The 25,383-nt window shown below is 53.2% G+C and overlaps 2 protein-coding genes across 2 annotated transcripts; both read left to right on the top strand.

The window, feature by feature from the left end:
- Positions 1 to 801: 801 nt before the first annotated feature.
- On the top strand, positions 802 to 3,893 carry C1RL (complement C1r subcomponent like; the record flags this gene model as incomplete). Its single annotated transcript, XM_056106874.1, is given in 4 exon segments — positions 802 to 894; positions 995 to 1,069; positions 3,120 to 3,736; positions 3,738 to 3,893. Coding segments are annotated over 4 exon segments (941 nt in total), but the record flags the coding sequence as incomplete, so codon positions are not given.
- A 4,904-nt stretch (positions 3,894 to 8,797) lies between these two features.
- C1R (complement C1r) lies at positions 8,798 to 20,219 on the top strand. The gene is made up of 11 exons (XM_056106836.1): positions 8,798 to 8,927; positions 9,479 to 9,707; positions 12,170 to 12,362; positions 12,868 to 13,014; positions 13,106 to 13,302; positions 13,871 to 14,018; positions 14,142 to 14,263; positions 15,033 to 15,111; positions 15,432 to 15,587; positions 17,847 to 17,921; positions 18,809 to 20,219. Coding segments are annotated over exons 1-11 (2,160 nt in total). The 5' UTR covers positions 8,798 to 8,925; the 3' UTR covers positions 19,621 to 20,219.
- Positions 20,220 to 25,383: the final 5,164 nt, after the last annotated feature.

Below are 25,383 nucleotides of genomic sequence, written 5' to 3'. Positions count from 1 at the left end.
CCTCAGTTGCCCTCAAAAGAGGATGTGCTAATTGTTATTCCCCTTCACCATGCATGAACATTTCCCCAGACTTAACACGGCTTTTTCCTATTTTTCTTTTTTTAACACTGGCGACTACACAGTGAAAAAAAAAGAGTGCAGGGGCTGGAGAGATAGCACAGTGGGTAGGGCGTTTGCTTTGCATGCAGCTGACCTGGGTTTGATTCCCAGCATCCCATATGGTCCCCGGAGCACCGCCAGGAGTAATTCCTAAGTGCAGAGCCAGGAGTAACCCCTGTGCATCGCCGGGTGTGACCCAAAAAGAAAAAAAAAGAGTGCAAATGTTTTGTTTTGTTTTTAATTTTTAGTTTTGGGGGTCACACCCGGCATTGCTCAGGGGTCATTCCTGGCTCTGCACTCAGGAATTACTCCTGGCAGTGCTCAGGGGACCATATAGGATGCTGAGAATTTAACCCAGATTGGCCGTGTGCAAGGCAAATGCCCTCCCCGCTGTTCTATCGCTCCAGCCCTCCATTGTCTCTTTTAAAGACTGTGCAGGGGGGCTGGAGCGATAGCACAGCGGGGAGGGCGTTTGCCTTGCACAGGGCTGACCCAGGTTCTATTCCCAGCATCCCATATTGTCCCCCAAGCACCGCCAGGAGTAATTCCTGAGTGAAGAGACAGGAGTAACCCCTATGCATCGCTGGGTGTGACCCAAAAAGAAAAAAACAAAAAATAAAGACTGTGCAGGGCCAACTAAATGCAGCTGCCAACCAGGATGTTGCAACTCACTGAATGGCTCCTCACCTCGCTTTCCTATAGGTATGAGCCATAGTCGGCCTGTTGGCCCTGATACCGAGTCCTCCCAGGCCCAGAGCCACTGCCAGGAGCCCTATTACCAGGCAGCAGCAGCAGGTGAGTTCAAGCCTCACTCACACCCAGACATGGATTCCTTGCCTCCCACTGCCCATACCAAGCCTCTTGCCATGCCCTTCCCCCTCATCGCACTCCCCAGGGACACTCACGTGCATGGCCTGGAGCCCCTGGAAGTGGCCGCAGGATGTGGAGGAAGTGCCTCGCTGTGAGCCTGGTGAGTAGCGTCCTGAGGGTCGGGAAGGAGGCCTGTCATTCCCCAGACACCCCTGCACTGAGCACATCCCCGTGGGAACAGGAAACCCCTTACAAAGGGAGTCAGGAGGCCCAGGAAAAGAGGGCCACGGAGCATGTGTCCCTCACCCCCTAACACTAAGAGGTAAGAGGAGGAGCAAGGAGAGAGGAGGGCGCAGAGAGAGGAGCTGGAATTCGGGGCCCCTCCCCAGAGGGCCGGTTTTAATCCTCCTAACTGAATAAGTTCCCCCTGGGGATCACAGAGACAGGCAAAGCCTTGGAGCACACTGGGTGTGTCACCCCCAAACTCATCCACCTTTCTCATACTCACACCCAAACCCTCCCTCTCTTGGCAGGAAAGCTTCTAAGATAACTTAGACAGGCCCTGGAGTTCCCCTAAATCTCTCAATCTAGGTGCCAGGCCAGAAAGTTGTATAGGGGCCAAACCTGGTGGTCTGGGAGCACTTCCAGCAGAGTTCAGCCTGAGGGGGAACAGTGTTTAGGCTGGTGGTACTCAGGCCCACCTGGCAGTGCTGGAGGAGAGAAGCCACAAGGTGCCACTTCCAGGCCCTCCTCTTCCATCCTATCAAAGACAGACCAGGGCCAGAGCCATAGCAAAGGAGTTTTGGTAGGGTGTTTGCCTTACATGCAGCCGACCCCGGATCAATCCCCGGCATCCCATATGGTTATGCGAGCTTCACCAGGAGTGATTCATGAGTGCAGAGCCAGGAGTAAGCCCTGAGCATTGGCGGTATGGCCCTCCAAAACAAAACAAACACAGGTCTCCTTTCTGTCCTGGTGGGTTGGGCTGTTCAGGACATGACCTGGCACTACAGTCCTCTGTGTTTGTCTGTTGCTTTAGTTTGGGGACTCATTCAGTGGTGCTCAAGGCATCCTCTGGGCTCTGCACTCAGAGATTACTCCTGGAAGGGCTCAAGAGACCATAGGGGGGATTGGAGCAATAGCACAGCAGGTAGGACGTTTGCCTTGCACGTGGCCAACCTGGGGTTCGATTCCCAGCATTCTACATGGTCCCCCAGCACCACCAGGGGTAATTCCTGAGTGAAGAGCCAGGAGTAACCCCTGAACATCACTGGGTGTGACCCAAAAAGAAAGAAAAAAAAGAAAGATTATATGGAATGTCGGGGATTGACCCCGGTCAACCGTGTGCATGACAAACTGCCTCCCTGCTCTTTGTTTTGTTTTGCTGTGTTTTGGGGGTCACAGCAGGCAATGCCCAGGGGTCAGTCCTGGATCTGCACTTGGAAATTTCTCCTGGCAGTGTTTGGGGGACCGTTAGGCATGCCTGGGATAAAACCTGGATGGGTCACATGCAAGGGAAGTGCCTTATCTGCTCCATTTAATAATAATAATTGATTATTTTTAGCGCCAAAGGCTCCAACTTTTTCCTGGCATGCCGCCCCCAACATCAGGTGTGGCACCAACACCTCGGGAGAGGCTCCCCCAAATAAGAAAATGACACAGAAAAGCAGAGACAAGAGAGGTTAAAGATCAAGTCTGCCACCACCTAAATGGGCATTACTGGCTTTAGGGCCATCCAGAAGGATTGAAGGGCTGGAGGAAACACTTTGCATGGGTTCCTGGGTTCAGTGCCCCCCATCCCCACCGCTGGGTGCCACCTCGCAAAAAGGAAGTGGCTTAAACAATGGAGGGGAAAGACAGGGAGATAGTACAGTGGGTGGGATGCTTGTTTTGTTAGATTCCATGTGGTCCCAAGTACCTCTAGGAGTGACCCCTGAGCCCAGAGCGAGGAGTAAGCCCGGAGCACCACCAGATGTAGACAAAAACAAACAAACAAAAAAAAAAAAAAACGGAGAGGGCAGGAGAGAAAATCTGTCCTTATTTCCTTGCCCCCTCCACCTCTCCACCCCCATAATGGCTCTCCTACCCCCTAGGTCTTCCGCGTGCAAGCCCTGCCCTTTATCCCTTAGCCACGCCCTGACCCTTAGAAGGCTTTCATGGTCCAGGCCATCAGCTGACCACCCATCCCCTCCCTCTTCCTCTGCCTGCAGTCTGCGGCCGTCCGCTCACCCCCATGATCCAGAACCAGGAGGCGCACGGTTCTTGGAAAGCCGAGCTGGGCAGCTTCCCCTGGCAGGCCCTGGTCAGCATCCACGGGCGCGGGGGCGGGGCACTGCTGGGGGACAGGTGGGTCCTCACGGCCGCCCATGCCATATACCCAAAGGACGCCGTGTCCCTGGGTCGGGAGCGGCGCGTGGACGTCTTCCTGGGCCACCCGGTCCTGGCCGAGCTACTGCGGCTGGGCCCCCGGCCGGTGCGCCGCGTGCGTGTCCACCCCGACTACCGGCCCGGCGAGCCGCACAACTTCGACGGGGACGTGGCGCTGCTGGAGCTGCAGGAGCCCGTGGCCCTGGGCCCCAGCCTCCTGCCCGTCTGCCTGCCGGACAGCGAGCGCCTCTATGGCGCAGGCGTGTGGGGCGCGGTCAGCGGCTTCGGTGTGGACGCGGGCTGGCTGCCCAGCGGGCTCAAGGCGTCCCGGCTGCCCGTGGTGCTGCGCGGGACCTGCCAGGCCTGGCTCCAGGAGCGGCGGAGGCCCGAGGTGTTCTCCGACAACATGTTCTGTGCAGGGGACCCGCAGCGGCCTCAGGGTGTCTGCCAGGGGGACAGCGGGGGGCGCGTTCGTCGTCTGGGACGCGCAAGCCCAGCGGTGGGTGGCCACGGGGGTTGTGTCCTGGGGCGTCGACTGTGGCCAGGGATATGGTTTCTACACCAAAGTGCTCAACTACGTGGGCTGGATCAAGGGCGTGATGAGTGGGAAGGAGTGATCTGGGACTGGCAATGATGAGACCAGCTCCCCCTGGACACCCTAAAAGCACCAGGGCTGAGAGTGAGGACTAAGAAGGAGGGAGGGGTGGGAGGGACCGGCCACTAGTACAGCGGCAGGATGCTTGCCTGGCCTGTGCCTGACTGGGCTTCCCAGAGCACTGCCGGAGTGAGCCCTGAGTGCAGGGCCAGGAGTGCAGCTTGCCCGGTGTTCCCACCCCAGCCCCCCACTTCCCCGCGAAACAGCCGGGGCTGGAGCGATAGCACAGACGGGAGGGCATTTGCCTTGCACTAGTCTGACCCTGGATCGATTCCCAGCATCCCATATGGTCCCCCGAGCACCACCAGGAGTAATTCCTGAGTGCAGAGCCAGGAGTAACCCCTGAAAATCGCTGGGTGTGACCCCAAAAGCAAAACAAACAAAACAAAACAAAAACAAACAAAACAGTGGACCCTGTGCAAGAGAAGCCCTCCTCCAGTCAAGACCCAGCTCGCCGGCATGGCATGATGCCCCCTCACCCCAGCATCCCACCTCCTCCTGGCTCCTGCACTGCACCTGGGTCCCCAGCCCATTTTGGCTCAGGGGACTCCTTTTCCAGCTTCCTTTTACTTGTGCTCTCCTGGGTTAACTTCTCATCCCCCAGTTCCAGAGTGAGGAGTGTGTATGAATCACACTTCATGTCCAGAACATTCCAGAGCCCTGCGGGGACCTGGGAGTGGTCACTGCTGGTTCCATCAAGTACCACAACTTCCACAGGCAGTTTTTCTATAGCTCAGGTTTTGTTTTACGTCTTCTGGATACCAGGCATTTTGCAGCTGTGTTCTTTTCTTGTCTCCTTTTCTTTTCTTTTCTTTTCTTTTCTTTTTTCTTTTCTTTTCTTTTCTTTTCCTTTCCTTTCTTTTCTTTTCTTTTCTTTTCTTTCACTTTCTTTCCTTTACATTTTTTTGTTTGTTTGTTGGTTGGTTGGTTGGTTGGTTTGGTTTTTGGGTCAAATCCAATGATATTCAGGGGTTACTCCTGGCTCTGCGCTCAGGAATTTCTCCTGTCAGTGCTCTGGGGACCGTATGGGATACCGGGGCTAGAACTCGGGTAGAGTACCAGGCAAGTACTCTCCCCGCTGTACTATTGCTCCAGCTCCCATCACTTTACTCCTTTCCCTCCCCTTTCTTCCCTTCCCTCCTCTCCCCTCCCCTTCCGCTTCCCCATCTGTTCCTCTTCCTCTTCCTTTCTCCTCCCTTCTCTTTCCCTCCCTTCTCTTTCCCTCCTTTTCCTTCCCCTCCCCTTCACTCCTCTTCCCCTTCCTCTTCTCTTTCCCTTCCCTTTCTCTTCCCTTCCCCTTCTCCCTCCCTTCCCTGTTGGATGGGGAAGGGGGTCTCCAGTCACACCCCGCCATGTTCAGGGCTGGTCCCAGTTCAGTGTTCGGAGTTCAGGAATCTCTCCTTGTGGCCCTTGGGGAACCATGAGGTGCCGGGGTTCTGAGCCAGGTCTTTTGCACAAAAGCACGTATTCAATCAACCTGCTGAGCTCTCTCCCCAGCCCCTCAAGACACTTTCCACTGATTCCTTATCACACCCAGCATGCAAAGGATGTTGTTGCCAACATTTGTCAATGATGAAACTGGATCTCCGGGAGATCTGAGGACATGCCCAAATCCTGCAGCCGGCAGTGTAAATGCTGTGAGCGCCATTGTGCACCAGACATACTATGCAATGCTACGACCCCTGCCTGATACAGATTTTCAGGGTGCACGTGTACACACACACACACACATGCTCTGCAGCTCTCACTTGACTGCCAATTCCAGCTCCTGCAGATACAATCTGAACCCAGCTCTGGGCTGCCTGTTCCTGCAGATCCCCCCGCCCCGCCCTCTGCAAACACCCCACAGTGGTGCTAGGCCTCCCGATCTGTGCTCCACCGGAGAAAAGGGGACTCCTTCAGTTTTAGGAAAGACTCGATGTATACCTCAAAGTAAAAGACACACGCACAAAAATACAAGCGTCCAGACACAATAAAAAAAAGTGGCCATCAGAAACCAGGGCAGTGTGACCAGTTTGCTAGCACTCGGGGGCAAAGTAGCTGGACGGTCAAAGGTAATGTTTATTTTCACAAGAACAGATTCAAAGTTGCAGAGAGAGGTGGTTATTTCTGTTGTTCAGACGTAAACAGAATACAAAGAAGCATTATTAAAATAGTTTAAAATACTCATGTTAGAGGTTGAGGTGGTATCATTTTGGCCACCTTGGTTTTTCCCTCTTTAATTACTTGGTTTTATTTCGTGAGCTTATCTTCGTTTTCTGTTTTTAGTTAGAAAATTAATGTGAGTTAATGACAAATAAATGTTTGAGGGGACACATATATATGTTAGGGTCCAGAAAGATAGAATAGTGAATAATGCCCTTGCCTTGCAAGAGGTCAATCCCAGTTTGATTCCTGGCACTGGACGTGACCCCCTGAGCACAGCAAGGGGCCACTCCTGGGTACAAAGCCAATATAACCCCGGGGCACCACTGGGTATGGCTCAATATCCATCTTAAAAAAAAAAAGGCTGCAAAAATAGTACAGTGCATAAAGTGCCTTGCATGTGGCCAGTCCAGGTTTCATATCCCCATAAGGTCCCCTGAGTACCAGGATTGACCCCTGAGCACAGGGGTAGGAATAAGCCTGAGCACAGCTGGGTGTGCCTCCCACAACCTCCAAAAAAAAGTAATATATAACTGTAATATATAAAAAGTAATATATAACTGTAATATATAAAAAGTAATATATAACTTTATTTTTATGTTGTTATTATTAAGTTATAATATATAATTTTATTTTAGCTCCCTTCTATGTTTTGTTGGGGGTGTACTCAGCGGTACTTCTGGAAACACACTCAGTGACTTACTCCTGGCTCTGTGACTGGAGGGGTTCAGGTGACCATATCGGGTGTCAGGAATCGAACCTGAGCCGGCTGCGTGCAAGGCAAGTGCCCTGCCCACTCCACTATGTCTCTGGCCCTCTAGCTCCATATTTCTACCCATAGAAACAGAGATTGACCGGGGCACCCTGGATGGGGGCAGTTGGGTCCCCCCCAACCCCACCTGACCAAACAGAGCCCTGGCAGCCAAAAACCTCCAGAACCCAATCGCTGCTATGCTCACGGCAGATCTCCATGGGCTCAGACGAGCCTCATCGATGAGTGAATCTGTTGAAAAACTCAGGTATGTGGGTTTTGTGACCAAAATCTTCAGGGTCTCATAGAGTCGGGGATGGGTGACCTCCCCCCATCCCCCTATTCTTCCGGGAGCCTGGCAGTCACACCCATGAATTGCCTCTGGCGCCATATGAGCTCATTAACAACTATGTTCCAGAGACTCACAAATAAATCTCGGAAGAGGTCAACAAGCTGCAGAGATGCCTCAGACCCCAAAGTCACCATCCAATTAAACGCTTAACTCCAACTGTACCACCTTATTTAAAATTTTAGAATTCTTGGAGCACATGGCCACATTTGAGGTTGCATACCATCTCATACTCTATACCACTGATGTACCAGGAGTAGAACACATTGGATAGAATGTGAGGAAGAAGGCAGTCAATCTCAAAAAATATTAGCACACAAGGCTCAACCTTTAACAACAAGTTAGTAATCTCTTATACAAGGGCTCATTGGCTCCAGGGTAAGATACAACAATCCTCACACACTTTCTTCTAAGGAAATTCTTTTTGATAATGTTTTTAGAGAGTTATTCATAGCAGGCAATACAAAATAAATGATTTATGGCCTACTACGAGGGCAAGTGTGGGTGGTGCTTGGGAAAATTCAAAATAATGGTGAATGGAAGGTGTAATGGTGGTGGGATTGGTGTTGGAATATTGCATGTAATAAATCACTGTGAACAACCTTATAAAAATTAAATTAAATTAAGAAATAAATAAATGACTATTGCAACCCGAAAAAATAAAAATGAATCTATTGAGGGAGACTTCCATTACCTTAAGGGGAAAACTTCTTCGCCATAACTAGATCTTAAATGTGACCTGATGAGGCCCAGCCTGGGGGCTGGAGCGATAGCACAGCAGGGAGGGCGTTTGCCTTGCACGTGGCTGACCCAGGTTCGAGTCCCAGCATCCCATAGGGTCCCCTGCGCACCGTCAGGAGTAATCCCTGAGTGCAGAGCCAGAAGCAACCCTTGTGCACTGCCGGGTGTGACCCAAAAAGCAAAAAAGAAAAAAGAGGCCTAACCTGTCCTTGGTGGACACCTGTACTCTCACTCTGGCTTCTGGAGAAGCCCCTTACAAGCGCAGGCTCCAGTGAGGTGGGGAGGAGGCAGGTAACCTGGGACCCCTGACTTGGTCAGGGTCTCCGGCCCCAGCAAGTCCCATTCTCTGTTCTCAGTGTGACAATCCGGAGAGGCAGGACGGCGCCCGGGGGCTAGCCCCTCTCCTCTGTCCACTCCTGTGCTGCCCTCCTCTGCCCCACACGTCATCCTGGACAGGGCTTCTGGCTGTGCAGGAAGAATCTCCCTGCATGATTATTCCCACTGTCCTTTCTCTTTTTTTCCCAATTTATGGAGGCACCGTGATGGACTGTCCAACACCACCTCCACCCCCAGAGCTTCCGCACCCCTCCACCAGTGCCCCCCTTGTCCTCTAGGTGCGAGCCTTGCCAACACAACAGCAAACCCTCGGGAGGGCCGCGACCCACGGAGAATTCTCATTCGACTTAGCAATGGAGAAGTCTGGAAGCAAAGGCTCCCCCCACCCCTCCCACCCCAGCGCTGAAAACTCAAACCTTCCCCATGGGGCCAGCAGGTGGCGCCACCAGCAGCGATTTCAAAACCAAAACTAAGTCAAAGTGAAAGGGTGGATTTTTTTTTTTTGGTTCTGTTTATGCAAATAGTTCATTCTCCACCACACTCCTCCGGGAATGGTCCCCCTCCTCCCCTCCTCACCACGGTCACTCCCTCCCCTTCCCTCCTCTGCACGGCAGCTCGGTCCCTCCACAAGGGTGAATGAAGTCGCGGGACAGGGGAGCCCCGAACTGAGAAATGTGAGTAAGATGACAGGGGCCAGGAGGGGCCAGAGGAGCCGGAGGGGAGACTCTTGCATCTGGGGGGCAGCCCATGTGTGTTGGGGGGCTAAGACAGGGTCCCCTTCCCTCCCGCAGGCCTTGCCTACTCGAGGGCTAGCCCAGACCCTCTGACATGGCAGTCACGCCCCCTTCCTCACCCCAGCTAGGGTAGCAGTGAGATGGGGGGGGAGGGTCCCCTTCTGCCCAGGAGGAACCTTCTCTGGATGTGACCTCAGACTCCATAGGCGGTGTTTCCCAGAAGCCCTTGCGGAGCCGTTTCCAAGAGCCACAAACAAGGGCCAGCCCCATTCCGAGAAAAGAAGGGCCGGGTGGGGCCAGGGGGTTGGGGGTTGGGGGTGACCTCTGCACTGGGCACTGCCCATAAGGTCACCTGGCAGTAGCTGCAGACACTAGGCATCACTTCTGGAACATCTCCATGAGGTCCAGGGAGGCAGAGGAGAACATGACCCAGCAGGGTGACCACCTTGTCCCCTTCCCTACCCGCTGTCCACCCTCTTTTTTCTTGACAGGTGGTTCTTATACCTCCTGGTGCCCGTCCTGCTTGGCAGGGTGGGTGGCTCCAGCACCCTCCCTCCAAAGCTCTTTGGGGAGCTGACTTCACCTCTGTACCCCAAGCCCTACCCTAACAACCTGGACAACACGACGGTCATCACCGTCCCCGAGGGGTACAGGGTCAAGCTGGTCTTCTGGTTCTTCGACCTGGAGCCCTCCGAAGGCTGCTTCTACGACTACGTCAAGGTGGGACAGAGAGGGCGAGTGGGACTCTCGGGACCCCGAGGCCTCATGTTTGCACCTCCCTGAATTACGCTCCCCACTCTTGCACGCAGACCAGCCCTGGAGAAACAAATGGGTCTGGGGCCGGAATGATAGTACAGTGGGTAGGGCATTGGCCTTGCAATGCAGCCAACTCGGAATCAATCCCCTCTACCTCCCATACAATCCTGGGAGTCCACCAGCCCACCAGGAGTGATCCCTGAGTGCAGAGTCAGGGGTACGCCCAGAACACCGTTGGGTGCGTTCCCCCCCCCCCCAAAAAAAAAGGAAAGAGGAACTGATGGGCCTGGGAGAGAGTTGCAAGGGCTGGGGCACAGGCCTGGCATATGCAAGGTCCCTGGCACCAATGGCCTAGGGCACAGTCCAGTGCAGCCCTGGGGACCCCCAGCACCATAGAACCCAAGTGGCCTATAGTTTCAGGCCCCAGCATACACCATTCAGCCCAGCTGGCCCAGAATAAGTCCTGGGGTGTGGTCCCCGGGTCCAGGACCTGCTGGGGAGGTTCAAATGTAAATCAATAAATATTTCTAAAATTGTGACAAATTAACCAGAGACAGAGGCTGGAGCGATAGCACAGTGGATAGGGCACTTGGCCTTGCACATGGCTTACTCAGGATCCATGTCCCAGATCCCATATGCTCCCCCGAGCTGACCATAAGTGATCCCTGAGAGCAAAGCCAGGAGTTACCCCTGAGTACTGCCAGGTGTGCCCCCCATACACTTCAAAATAATAAGGGTCAGAGAGATGATTCAACAGGCTGAGTATGGACTTTGCACAGGGCATCCTGGATTCAATCCCTAGCACTGTGGGGTCCCCCAAGAACAGGAGAATCTATAAAGTACAGAGCTAGGAATAGCCTCAGGACTATCACTAGGGGTGTGTGTGTGTGTGTGTGTGTGTGTGTGTGTGTGTGTGATAGTCACATATGGAAAAACTAAGACTTAATGAATCTCTGAGAGCCAAATGATGCCATGGACAGGGTGTCCATTGGTTTTATGGGTCCTCAAAGAGAATTAAGGTAGGCTGGAGAGAAAGGAACGTTATGAGCTCCATACTCAGGAAATGCACCAGATACAAGAGTCAGATAAACCTTCTGTCGACTGGGGGATGGGGGGGCTTTGGGAACCATGGCACTCAGGCTCCCTGTTTCTATGGAGGTCACAGGGCTCCCTCCATTAGCAGGAGCAGAGGAACATGGGGAGGAGAAGCACAGGGAACTAACGCAGAGCCTTCCCACCTCCTAACAGATAGGACTACCTTGGAAACCCACATTTAGCAGGGGTTGGTCCACACACAGAGGTACTCAGGGCCTATTCCTGGATCTGTGCTCAGGAGTGAGCCCTGGACCATGCCAGGGAAGGAACCCAAGCGACTGCATGCCAGGCCAGTGCCTTCTCTCCTGTACTGTCCCCATCTCCAGCCCACTCCAATAGAGACAGGATTCGGGGGGCCACAGAAATAGTACAAGAACTAAAGGTTGTGTAGAGTGAACCCCAGTTCAATCCCAGCACCACCTAAGGTCACGTCTGAGCACAGACTCAGAATAGCCCCTGAGCACCACCAGGTGTGGCCCACCTCTCTCCACCCCTGCCAAAGAAAGACAGTAAACACATTTAAAAAAATAAATAAATAAGGTTCCAGGGTCTGAGCGGGTAAGGTCTGGCATGTGGCCAACCTGGGTTCGATACCCGGCCCATCCTGTCCCCAGCATGAAAGGGTCCCCGGGCATTGCTGAATGTGCTGTCCCTCAAAAGAGAAGGCAGCAAATCTTCACAAAAAATAACAATAACAGGGCTGGAGCGATAGTATAACAGGTAGGAAGTTTTCTTTGTAAGTGACTGACCCGGGTTTGATACCCAGCATCCCATAGGTCCCCTGAGCTCTGCCAGGAGTAATTCCTGAGTGCAGAGCCAGGAGGAACCCCTGAGCATCACCAGGTGTGACCTCAAGACAAAAACAAACAAACAAAAAAGGGAACAAATGATACTCAGGCTTCTGGTGCCCAGAAATCCTCCAATCAGCTGAGTATGGGGACAGGGTCAAGCAGGGGTGATAAAACCAAATGTCAGTGGGAGGATTAAGGCAAGGAGCCCCAACAGACAGAACACAGAGGAGACCTCTAGTCCAGGATGTAGGAAGGAAGGGTTTGGGGGGACAATGGTCTTAGGATGTGGAGGGAAAGGGTTAATGGAAGGTCTGAATTATGCCAGAACCTAAAGGAAGCAAGCTAGACCAGGCCCTGGATACCATGCAAGGAGCTGGCCAGGAGGACAGAGGAGAGTCCCAGAAGAGTGGGGAGAAGGGGACGTGTGTGTGTGTGTGTGTGTGTGCGCGTGCGTGCGTGTGCGTGTGCACAGTCAGTGCCCCTTCCACAGGGCACGTGTCCCAACAGCTCACTTGCCACCCTGTGTCCTTCCTCCACCAGCTCTCTGCAGATAAGAAAACCCTGGGCAGGTTCTGCGGGCAGCAGGGCTCTCCTCGGGGCCATCCGCCCGGCCAGGCCGAGTTCATGTCTCAGGGCAACAAGATGCTGCTCACCTTCCACACGGACTTCTCCAACGAGGAGAACGGCACCACCATATTCTACAAGGGCTTCCTGGCCTACTACCAAGCTGTGGGTGAGCACCCCCTGCCTCCCTGCTGGGCTCTGTCCACGTGATTGAGGACCGGGGAGAAAAGGGGCCTCCTGAATCCCAAAGGGGCCCCAAGTCTGGCTCTTCCTTGTCTGGAGGGAGTTTCTCCCCCTAAGGAGGGACCAGAGGCACCAACTAGCCCGCCCACCCCCCATTCCCTGGGGGGCCAAGCTCCCAGGAAGCAGGAGAGGTGCAGAAGTGAGGGGGCACTGGAGAGATAGTACAATGGGGAGGGTGCTTGCCTTGCACGTGGCAGACCCCGGTTTGATCCCGGACACCCATATGGTCCCCCGAGCACATGAGTGCAGAGTCAAGAGTAACCTCTGAGCATTGCTGTGTGTAGACCCCCCCCCTTCCCCGCAAACAAACAAACGAAAGAGGTGACAGGGTCTCCGAGCCAACTTGGTCTCTAGACCACCGCTCTGAGAGCACACCCGCCCCCACCCCGCACCGCTCCAGGAATGTAACTCTGCCTTCTGGAACCTTCCAGACCTCGACGAATGTGCCGCACAGAGCAACTCTCTGGAGGAGGGGGCGCAGCCCCGGTGCCAGCAGCTCTGCCACAACTACGTCGGAGGCTACTTCTGCTCCTGCCGTGCAGGCTATGCCCTCCAGTCGGACGGGCACTCCTGCCAGGGTGAGGATGGGGTGGGCGAAGTGGGCATCGAGTCGGGGCTGGCGGGCCTGCGCGGCCGCCCCGTGACCCTCTTGGGGCTCTGCTCCCCCAGTGGACTGCGGCAGCCAGCTGTACACAGAGGCGTCGGGCTACATCTCCAGCGTGGAGTACCCCCAGCCCTACGGGCCTGACCTGCGCTGCAACTACAGCATCCGGGTGGAGCGCGGCCTCACCCTGCGCCTCAAGTTCCTGGAGCCCTTCGAGATCGATGACCACCAGCAAGTGCACTGCCCCTATGACCAGCTGCAGGTAGGGCCACACCAGTCCCCTCCTGCTGCCTTCCTCAGTGGGGGGGAGGGGTGTCACGTCCAACCCTCCCCGCTTCCGGCCACGGCCACCCGACTTCCGGCCACGGCCACCCAATTTTTGGCCAGAGTCACCCAACTTCCGGTCAAAGCCACCCGACTTCCGGTCGAAGCCACCCAACTTTTGGCCAGTCACCCAACTTCCGGTCAAAGCCACCCAACTTCCGGTCGAAGCCAACCAACATTTGGCCAGAGTCACCCAACTTCCGGTTGAAGCCACCCAACTTCTGGCCACGGCCACCCAATTTTTGGCCAGTCACCCAACTTCCGGTCAAAGCCACCCAACTTCCGGCCACGGCCACCCAATTTTTGTCCAGAGTCACCCACTTCCATCCGAAGCCACCTGACTTCTGGCCGGCATCCATGGGCTGAATGAATTCCCCAAGGCCACGTGGGTCCTGGGACCCCTCTCCCCCTCCACCAGCCCAAGGCAGAAACCAGACTGCCCATTCATCACTACCACTGCTGCCCTGGCCCCATGGGAGGGTGACCGTCCCTCCTCCCCCCACCAGATCTATGCCAACGGGAGGAACATAGGTGAGTTTTGTGGCACACAACGGCCCCCCGACCTGGATACCAGCAGCAACGCCGTGGACCTGCTGTTCTTCACGGATGAGTCCGGGGACAGTCGGGGCTGGAAGGTGCACTACACCACTGAAAGTAAGGAGGGTCTGGAGGGGGCTCACTGGCCAGCAATAAGGAGGGGTCAGGGAGGGAGAGAGAAGGACAAGTGGGCCTGAAATGAACATGCCCTCCGGTTCCCCCACCCCACCCCAACAACAGTCATCAAGTGCCCTCAGCCCAAGACCCGGGATGAGTTCAGCATCATCCAGAACCCACAGTCTGTGTACCAGTTCCGCGACTACATCATTGTCACCTGCAAGGAAGGCTACCAGCTCGTGGAGGTAAGGGGCCAGGCTGGAGGGGGCAGGTCCCGTCCAGCATTAGAGGAGGAATTCAAACGGTTCAACCCCCAACAGATTCAGACTCAGCAAGAAGGGTCGCTGGGTCTATCAGTCCTCAAACCTGACCGCGCTTTGGACATAGTTGTTTAAATACTGATCTGGGGGCTAGAGATAGTACATCAGGAGGGCATTTTCTTGCACACAGCCAACTCAGGTTCCATCCCCAGCACCCTATATGGTCCTCCAAGCATCACCGGGAATAATTCCTGAGTGCAGAGCCAGTAGTAACCCCTGAGCAACACTGGGTGTGCCTCTATTCCCAACGAAAACAAAAATTAAATGCTGGTCTGAGGGGTGGAGAGATACTACAGGGATTAAGCCTCTTGCTTGACCCAGCTGAGCCCAGTTTACCCTGGCACTGCCTATGGTATCTTGAGAACTGCCAGGAGTGATCCCCAAGCACAGAATCAGGAGTATGTCCTTCCAGGTGTGGTTTTAAAAACCAGGAAATAAAAATAAAGTTAAATAAATTTTTTTAAAAATTAAAATACTGGGGCTGGAGCGATAGTGCGTGGGTAGGGCACTTGCCTTGCATGTGGCCAACTCAGGTTTGATTCCTAGCATCCCAGATGGTCCCCAGAGCACCTCCAGGAGTGATTCCTGAGTGCAGAGCCAGGAGTCACCCCTGAGCATCAACCCTGCTGTGGCACCCCTCTGGGGAAGGCAAGGCGTGCTTGTACTGATGGTCCGCTCTCCTCCGCTCACACAGGGGCACCAGGTGCTGAAATCCTTCACAACTGTCTGCGAGGATGATGGCACGTGGCATCGTGCCATGCCCAAATGCCAGAGTAAGTCACTGCACACATGGGTACCTGCTGCTGGGTTTCCAGGCTGAGAGGGGAGAGGGGGCTCTGGACTGGCTCTGGACCTCTACACAAAGCCCCTGATCCATCCTAGGAACTGTCATCTCAGCCAGGGGGACGTCTGTACCCAGACCCAGCGATCACGCCATTCAATTCCCATCCACTGCATGTCGTCCCCTCCTCTCCCTCAGACCTTTCCTCTCTAAGTTCTCAGCCCAGTCCTTGGGTTCATTCCTGCCTGCTCCTCTCCACTGAGGCCCCCAGCACAGCATTCTCAGCCCGAATCTCCCTGTGTTCTCTCCTAGTCAGGGACTGCGGGCCGCCACGAGCACTGCTGAACGGAGCCTTCAGTTACACCACCACGAATGGGGTGAACACCTACCAGGCCGGTATCCAGTACCGCTGCAATGAGCCCTATTACAAGATGCAGGTCAAAGAAGGCATCAGCGAGCCAGAGCGAGGTGGGGCGCTGTGCGGATGGTGGTCTTCTCCCTCTCTGAGATTTCTTCCAGCTGAATCTTATTAAGACATGAGCCCAGGGCACTGACTGCAGGGACCGAGAGCACAGAGCTGAGGGACGCCTGAGACAGGGCCGCGGAAGGGGCGCGTGAGCTGGTACAGAGAAAGATTCGAGTTTCATCAGCAATTTGTTCCTTCTTACCACAGCGGGTAGGGCGTCTGCCTTGCACGCAGCCAACATGGCCGACCCGAGTTCGATTCCTCCGCCCCTCTCGGAGAGCCCGGCAAGCTACCGAGAGTATTCGATATGCCAGACACAGTAACAACAAAGTCTCCAATGGAGACGTTACTGGGCCCGCTCGAGCAAATCGACGATCAACGGGAGGGCCTTTACTTTACTTTACTTTACCACCAGCTCTGCGGCTCTCGTTACCACCACCACTGCCACCTCTGTGTTCATCCTACCACCAGTAGCGCCACCATTGTCACTGCCAGTACCACAGATATTACCGCAGCACCAATATCACCAGCAGTACCATCATCACAATGATAACCACTACTATCACCAGTATCACCATCAGCATCACAACTATAACCACCACCACCACCACCGTCACACCTCCACCATCCTCATCACCATCATCTCCACCACCATCACACCATTACCACATTCATCACCACTACCACCACCACCACCATACCACAACCATCCTCATCACCATCATCTCCACCACCATCACACCACCCACCCTCCTTATCACCTCGCCACCACCGCCATGACCACCACCTCACCCCTATTCTGATGCCAACACCATTATCCCCACCACCACCACAACAACCACCATCACTGTCACATCTACCATAATCATTACCAACTTCCACCTCTAGTACCATCACTTCCTTTACCATTATTATTATTATTATTATTGCTTTTTGGGTCACACCCGGCAATGCACCGGGGTCACTCCTGGCTCTGCGCTCAAAATTACCCCTGGCGGTGCTCAGGGGGCCATATGGGATGCTGGGAATCGAACCCAGGTCGGCCGCGTGCAAGGCAAATGCCCTACCTGCTGTGCTATTGCTCCAACCCCACGTCCTTTACCATTATTACCATTAGCACCATATCAGTAGTGGCACCACCACCAGCAACACCAGCCGACCTGCCACCCTCATCAGCAGAATGCAGAGGTAGCTGCATTTAGTGGGATTTCCTGAGTACACTCCACGCATGACCCCGTAATGTTCTGTTTGTGTTTAGGTTCACTTAGCACCTCTCAAACTTAACTGGGATTATCTTTGAAATCTTCTTTGTTAAAACAAAAAGAAACAGAATGCTTTGTAGACTTGGAAGATACCCCCGAAGTGGTGGAGGGAATTTGGGGTAGGTTCTGTTGGGTATGATTTAAGAACTGGGCCCTCAAGTCAGACATCCCTCCTTTTGCTGTTGGTTGTGACACTTAAAAGTTATGTGACCGACCCTGTGAAAACTATTTCAATTCAGTTTCTTCATCTATTCACGGTCACGGTCACGGTCTTCCCGTTGTTCATCGATTTGCTCGAGCGGGCCCAGTAACGTCTCCATCGTGAGACTTGTTGTTACTGTGTTTGGCATATCGAATACGTCACGGGGAGCTTGCCAGGCTCTGCCCTGCGGGCGAGATACTCTCGGTAGCTTGCCGGGCTCTTCGAGAGGGGCGGAGGAATCGAACTCGGGTCGGCCATGTTGGCTGCGTGCAAGGCAAATGCCCTACCGCTGTGCTATCGCTCCAGCCCTCCTTCATCTATTAAATATGGAAAATAGTCACACCCGACTGTCATGGCAGCTCTTATATGTGACAGTATGGATAAAGTACTTAGCAGACAGCACTGCACATGGTCAGAAAATCTGAAAATGTACCTCCCGTGATTTCGCTACAATCCCACCACAAAGATGCAGATAGATCTTGTAAGCATGAGACCTGGGTTTCACACTGACACTGCAAAAAACAAACAAACAAAAAAAAGTAGATTGCTCAGAAATTCAGTTCAGGATTCCAGTTTCTCACCTAACATCAGAACTCAGTGCTTCCTCAAGACTCAGCTTGGTTGATATTCCATCCTTGCACCTCTCAACCTTTCTCCATGACCTTCGTCCATGGTGACTGATTCTCCTCTCTCTCCGTTCAACTCCACACTTGCTGCCTCTGCAGCCTGGGTTTCGTGCCCCCCTCCCCCACCACCCCCTCTCCCACCACCAACTGACTATGGCCCTCTCTCCTCAGGGACATTTACCTGCACAGCCCAGGGTCGTTGGAAGAACAAGTTAGCAGGAGAGAAGATTCCCCGGTGTTTGCCAGGTGAGTGCAGACCTCTGGGGTCCTCCTCGGGGTTTCCAGGAAAGGGCAACTCAGGGGGGAGACCAAGCAAGTGGACAGACTCTACCTTTGGTTACTTTATTGCCGCCCCAGTGGTGCTCGGGAAATCTGGGCGGCCAGCTCCCGGTCATCCTCAGTCAACCAGGCTAGGAAGTTGACACTAAGGCAGGAAGATGTGGTGTCCATCGGTGTCGGGACCACAAGGTCACACAGGGCAGAGCCTGGGAGTGCAGCCAGCAGAGATCTCGGGAGCACCTGTCCTGCAGGGCTGCATGTGGGATTTAGCGGGGAGGGTGTTGAACTCAGGACATTGCATGTAATCTAGCACTCGAGTAATCTCCCTGATTCCAAAGATCTACAACAAACCAAGCCAAACCCAGACCCAAGGACTCAGGGACCAGGAGGAAGACATCCTGGGGGTAGGGATGCTGGGGCCAGAGTGATGGTACAGCAGGTAGGGCATTTGGCTTACATGTGGCCTACCTAGGTTCGATCCCTGGCATCCCATATGGTCCCCCAAAGAGCGCCAGGAGTAATTCCTGAGTGCAGAGCCAGGAGTAACCCCTGAGCATCACTGGGTGTGACTCAAAAAGAAAAGAAAAGAAAAAACAAAACAAAACAAAACAAAAACAGAGCTGGCTGCTGTTCAGATATTGCAGCATTTTCACAGTGCCCATGGGGAACTGAAGACCAGACCAGTCCAGGAAAGCCCCCGGGAGGAAATGCACAAGAAGAGGAAGCTGCCCGCCCAGCAGGGGAAGTGGGGGGCAGGGGACAGGGAAAGAAGTCCTCCAAGTCTGGGTGGGGAGGAGGTGTCTGGTGTTGACTCCGCTTCATCTCGCCTTCCCGCCTCTCTCTCTCTCCTCCAGTTTGCGGGAAACCCGTCAACCCCGTCGAACAGAGACAGCGCATCATCGGAGGGGCCAGGGCCAAGCTGGGCAACTTCCCCTGGCAGGCTTACACCAACATCCACGGGCGGGGGGGTGGGGCACTGCTGGGGGACCGCTGGATCCTCACGGCGGCGCACACCCTGTACCCCAAGAATCATGACAACATTGGCAGAAGCATCAGCGACCAAGACCAGGATCCCAACAGCCCGGACAAGACCGTGACCGTGTTCCTGGGCCACGTGACCATAGAAGAAATTGAGAAATTGTCCCATCACCCGGTCCGCCGGGTCATCATCCACCCCGACTACGTCCAGCAGGACGCCTTCAGTTTCGAGGGGGACATCGCGCTATTGGAGCTGGAGAACAGCGTCACCCTCGGCCCTAACCTCCTCCCCATCTGTCTCCCCAACAACGAGACTTTGTACGACGTGGGTCTCATGGGCTACGTCAGTGGGTTTGGGGTGATGAGGAACAGAATTTCCCCCGATCTCAAGTTCGTCCACCTTCCTGTGGCCAAGAGGGAGTCGTGTGAGAAGTGGCTTCGGGCAAACCGGAGGCAGGATGTGTTTTCTGAGAACATGTTCTGTGCCGGGGACCCGACCCTGAAGCAGGACGCCTGCCAGGGGGACAGTGGAGGGGTCTTTGCCGTGAAGGACGAGGACAGTGACCACTGGACAGCCACGGGCATTGTGTCCTGGGGCATCGGCTGTGGCAAGGGATACGGCTTCTACACCAAGTTACTCAACTACGTGGACTGGATCAAGAAAGAGATGGGTGAGGAGGAAGACTGAGTCCTCAGCCCACCGGGTGGGAACTGGCAAGAGCGTGTGTCAAAGAGAAACTCCTCGGGACCAGAGCGACAGCACAGCAGGGAGGGCGTTTACCTGGCATGCGGCCAACCCCAGTTCTATCCCCAACTTCCCATGGGGTCCCCCGAGCACCACCAGGAATAATTCCTGAGTGCAGAGTCAGGAGTCAGCCCTGAGCATCGCCGGGTATGACCCAAAAAAGCAAAAATTAAAAAAGAAAGAAAGAAAGAAAGAAAGAAAGAAAGAAAGAAAGAAAGAAAAGCACTCAGCCCATTTGAGGACCACTAAGAATCCTTATTAAACTCACTGATGCATGAAGACTGGGCGTAAACTGATTCTTATCCTGTAATCCCTTCCCACAGACTTCACCTGAAACAAGTCTAAGGGCATCCATCACAGGGGGCGGAGAGATAGTATAACGGGTAGGGCACTGGCCTTGGGCGCAACCAACCTGAGTTCAATCCCCAATACCACATACGGTCCCCCAAACTCTGCCAGGAGTGATGACTGAGTGCAGGGCCAGGAGGAAGTCCTGAGCACAGTTGGGTGTGGCTCAAAAATCAGAAAGACAAAGAAAAGAAAAATAAAACCCAGTAAGTCTGTTTTGTTGTGTTTACATCACACCCAGGATTGCTTAGGAACTGCTCTCAGCTCTGTGCTCGGACCTCCCTCCTGGTGATCAAAAGAGGATCGCTGCAAACAAGGCCAACACTCTCACTCCTATATGACCCTTCCGACCCACACACACAACTGAGTGTATCTGGGCAGGTTTTGGACTACACCCAGCAGTGCTCAGGGGCCATTCCTGGCTCTGTGTTTAAGAGCGCCCCCTGCAGGTGCTCGGGGGCCATAGTGTCGTGCAAGGGATTTGAACCAGAGATAGCAGGATATGAGGCAAGTGTGTTAACCTCTGCACTACCTCTCTGATCCCAACTGAGTGCGTTTTAAAGTGCTTATTAGCTTTGCTCAATGATTCATGAATTAGACAGCATCCTTACCTAGAAAATAGAAAGGAGTTCCTAAAAAGGGTTTTAATAGCAGCAAGGGGTGGGGAAAGGAAGTTTCCAGCAAAGTGTCAGTTATCTCAGGCAAGGTCACCTTCCTATGGGGACTAGACAGGATCCATGGGACAGTGCCGATCCTGAAATTCCAGATTGATCTAACATTTCACTCCATCGGGAGGTTGAAACTCTAATAAGGTAGGGTATTAAGGGGTCAGAGAGATAGTACCCCAGGTAAGGTGCTTGCCTTGCATGTGGGCAACCCAGTCCGAATCCCCAGTACCATAGAGGGTCCCCCTGAGCACTACCAAGGGTCAATCCTGAGCACAGAGCCAGAAATAAGTTCTGAGCACTTCGAGGTGTGGCCTCAAAAAAGTTTTTGGTATGGGAAACTATAGAAATATAGAATTGGCTAAAGGGTAATCAACATGAATGTATGTTGAGGCTGGTGAGATAGTACAGAGGGTAATAGCTTGCCCTGCATGTAGCTGACCTGGGTTTGATCCTCAGCACCACATATGGTCCCCCAAGCCCCATCAGGAGTGATCCCTGGGTGCAGAACCAGGAGTAAGCCTTGAGCACTGCCAAGTATGGCCCAAAAATATACAAAAAATATGGGGCTGGATGGGGCTGGAGAGATAGCACAGCGGGTAGGGCGTTTGCCTTGTACATGGCCAACCCGGGTTCGATTCCCAGCATCCCATATGGTCCCCCGAGCACTGCCAGGAGTAATTCCTGAGTGCATGAACCAGGAGTAATCCCTGTGCATTGCTGGGTGTGACCCAAAAAGCAATATATATATATATATATATATATATACACACAAAACATATATATATATATTTAGGTGTGTCACAGCGAAACTACTGAGGTAAGACACTTGCGTTGCTTATGACTGACTGAGGCACAATCCCCAACACCACGTAAGGTCCCTTGAGCCCCTCCAGGAATGATCCCTGAGCACAGAGCCAGGACTAATCCCTGAGCACCATCTGGTGTGGCCCCAAAACCAAAAATATTTAGGGTCAGGGAGTTAGCTCAATGTGTCAGAGTGGGGGCCGAAGCCATAGCACAGCAGGGAGGGCATTTGTCTCACATGCAGCCAACCCGGGTTCGATTCCCAGCATCCCATATGGTCCCCCCAAGTACCGCCAGGAGTAATTCCTGAATGCAGAGCCAGGAGTAACCCCTGTGCATAGCTGAGTGTGACCCAAAAAGCAAAAAAAAAAATAAAGTGCCAAAGTGTATCGAGGTTTGCCTTGCATGCCGCAGACCCCAGTTTAAATCCCCAGCACCACATGGTGCCCTGAACACTACTGGGAGCGACCTTGAGCACTGAACCAGAGAGTAGCCCCTAAGCATTGCTGGGTGTGCCCCCCTAAAATAAATGCAGTTAGGTCACTCATTGCAATTGTGTAGTCTTTTATAAAACAGAGTAGAGAGGTCATTCAGATGACCTCACCTATCATTGGTTGTCTTCCAAGCTTCCTGGCTCACTGCTCCCAAACCCTTGGAATTTCCCGAAAAGGGCAACAGGAGAAATTTCCTAATATTTACTGACTTGTTCTCTGTTCCTGAAAAGACCTTCACGCCCTGAAGGTCACTTTAAACAAGTCCCTCTCTGTTACAGCTGGGTTTAAGACAATGGGGTGATGGCAGCTGGAGAGAGAGTGCAGATGGTAGGGTACAGTTCCATCCCCGGCATCCCAGATAGTCCCCCAGGCACAACCAGGAGTGATTCCTGAGTGCAGAACCAGAGTAACCCCTGACCCCGGAGTATCGCTGGGTGTGGCTCAAACCCTCCCAAAATTAAAAATAAAAAAGATATGGGCAGAGAGTGATAATACAACCAGGAGGGCACTTGCCTTACATGTGGCTGACCGGGATTCGATCCCTGGCATCCCATATGGTCCGCCGAGCACTGACAGAAGTAATTTCTGAGTGCAGAGCCAGGAGCAAGTCCTGACAGCACCAACTGCGCCCCCCACCCCCACCCCCCCACACAAAAGAAGACATTTAAAGGGAAGGCAGACAGTCCCAGGGTTAAGGCACATGCCTGGTCCCCACACTACACAGACCCCAAGCATCAAGCATGGCTGTAAGTAGCGTAGCCACAAACACGTGCATTGACTGGTCAACCCTCCCACCCCGACCCCCTAAACACACGTGGGAAACTCCCGCCCACCCCACCCCCAGCCCAGTAATAAAGTCAAAGGCCAGGAAAGAACCCAAGATTTGGAATAAAATATTCGAAGTATGTATCATAAATGGCTGAGGGAGTAGAGAGACAGACAGGGAGCAAGTGGGGTAGGTCCTAAGCGATTGAACCAAATGTCGGACAGAGCAATGCCAAGGCCGAATTTACTAAATGAGAAGGAAATTCCATCTGGTTTATGTGTGTGTCCCCCTACCCTCACCACTTCCTCCCCCTGCCCCTCCCTCCCCAACCCCCCACTCCCCACCCCCCACCCCCGCAAGACCCCTCCCTGCCAGTCATCCTTAAGTGGCTGCAGAGCAAACTCAAGCTCATTATTTAAGATGCTCAATCACGACCACCAGTGCAAGGACAATTTGCAGTATCCCCCCCTCCCAGCGCCATCTTTACAGCACACAGCTGCAGAGGAGAAAGGCCGCGGGGCGGGTTGGGGGGGGGCTCCACAGCTCCCGGAGAATGCACCAGGTCCCAAAAAGAGCCGAGATCACCAGGAAGTCCTAGATGGGGTAGGTGCCGCATCCCGCCTCCTCCAGATGGAACCCCAGTGACCATGAGCCTCCACAAGCATAGCTCGGGCATGTGGGAACCAGGACTTTTCCTCCAAACCATGAGGCCGCTTATGTGGCCACATGACATCTCCCTATATACAAAGTGATCAATGGAAAGTAAATCATCCAACGTTTCTCCCTGAAAATCAGGCTTAACTCTTATACAACTCTTAACTCTTACCACAACACCCAATAGGAGAGAGAGGACAAAAGGGAATGCCCTGCCACAGAGACAGGGTGGGTTGGGGGGGGTGGGGTGGGAGGGATACTGGGATCTGCAGTGGTGGGAAATGGTCACTGGTGGAGGGATGGGTATTCAAAATAAATAAAGTAATTAATAAAAAAAATGGCCAATATGATCATGACCTCTGGACCCAGGCATTTGGGAGGAGGCAGGGAGAGAACAGGTAAGGCAGATGTCCAACACCATAAAAACCATCCAAAGAGCAAAGACAGAGTCGGTGTTCCCCTTGGGGAATACTTCCAGGAGTGTCTGCTACTTTCTCTTTTCCTTACGTAAACCTTTACTTGATCCTATCTGGGACTTGCTTCCTTTACTTACGACCTTTAAATTTACGACCTTTAAATTTGGTGTAGGGGATGGCTTTGAGGGCTAGACTCAGACATGCTCAAGGGCTGTGTCCTGGCTCTGTGCTCAGGAGTGACCCCTGGTGATGCTCAGAGGATCATCTGAGGTGCCAAGGATTGAACTAGGGCCTGAACTGTCAGGGTCCCGTGCAAGACGAGTGCTTCGCTTCTGTTGAACCGACTTGCTACCTTTAAAAAATTAAAAGGGAATGCCCTGCCACAGCGGCAGGGTGGGAGGGGGGGATGGGGGTGGGAGGGATGCTGGGACCCGTGGTGGTGGAGGATGGGCGCTGGTGGAGGGATGGGTACTTGATCATTGGATAACTGAAACCCAAGCACAAAAATTTGTAAGTCTATAACTGTACCTCATGGTGTTTCACTAATAAAAAATAAATAAATAAATGCTTTCCCTGGCCATGGTGGTTTGGGGAAGTGGGAGGGAAGCTGGGGACATTGGTGCTGGGAAATTACACTGGTGAAGGGATGGGTGTTGGAACATTGTATGACTGAAACCCAATCATAAACCGCTTTGTAATGCTCTATGTCATGGTGATTCAATAAAATAAAAATTTAATATTAAAATAAATAAATAAATGCTTGAGGGACTGGAGAGATTATACAGCAGGGAAGGCACTTGCCTTGCACATGGACAACCCAGGTTCAATCCCCAGCTTCCCATATGGTCCCCCAAGTCCACCAGGAATGATCCCTGAGTGGAGAGCTAGGAGTAAGCCCTCAGTATTGCAGTGTGTGACACAAAAACAAAACAAATTTGGGGTCAGAGAGACAGTATAGCAGGTAGGGCACTTGGTCTTGCATGTGGTCAACCCAGTTTGATTCTCAGGCTCCCATATAGTCCCTGATCCCGCCAGGAGTGATCCCTGAGCACAGAGCTGGGTGTGGCTTTCTCTCTCTCTCTCTCTCTCTCTCTCTCTCTCTCTCTCTCTCCCTCCCTCTCTCTCTCATACACACACATCAAAATAAAAACTGAAAAAAATAATTTTTGTTGTGGGGCTACACCTGGCAATGCTCAGGGGTTACTCCTGGCTCTGCACTCAGGAATTACTCCTGGCAGTGCTCAAGGCACCTTATAGGATGCTGGGGATCTGGCCTGGGTTGGCCGCATTCAAGGCAAATGTCCCACCCACTGTACTATCACTCCAGACCCCCCAAAAATGTTTTTAATAAAGCCTCGTTTTATTAAATATTTATTTTATTAAATAGTTTACGGAGTAAACTATTCATTCTCTTGAGGTCTCTGGCCACACTTGCAAATTACTGGAACCCAAGGAAGGAAGGACTTGGGGAAGGTGTGGTTATAGTCAGTAGGCGAGACAGCCAGGGAAGAGTTTGAACTTGCCGTGGGCATCTGAAGTGAGGGTCAGGGTGACTG

Source organism: Sorex fumeus, unplaced genomic scaffold, assembly GCF_029834395.1.
Source record: "Sorex fumeus unplaced genomic scaffold, SorFum_2.1 ptg000148l, whole genome shotgun sequence".
NCBI classification, from domain to species: Eukaryota; Metazoa; Chordata; class Mammalia; order Eulipotyphla; family Soricidae; genus Sorex; species Sorex fumeus.
The sequence above is the reverse complement of the archived record's forward strand: the minus strand, read 5'-3'. Positions and strand labels throughout refer to the sequence as shown.

Bases quoted from the DNA above. Each gene is read 5' to 3' on its own strand.
- C1R (XM_056106836.1), top strand. The intron at 13,015-13,105 runs GTGAGGATGGGG...CTGCTCCCCCAG, and splicing joins GGACGGGCACTCCTGCCAGG to TGGACTGCGGCAGCCAGCTG. The intron at 17,922-18,808 runs GTGAGTGCAGAC...TCTCTCCTCCAG, and splicing joins GATTCCCCGGTGTTTGCCAG to TTTGCGGGAAACCCGTCAAC.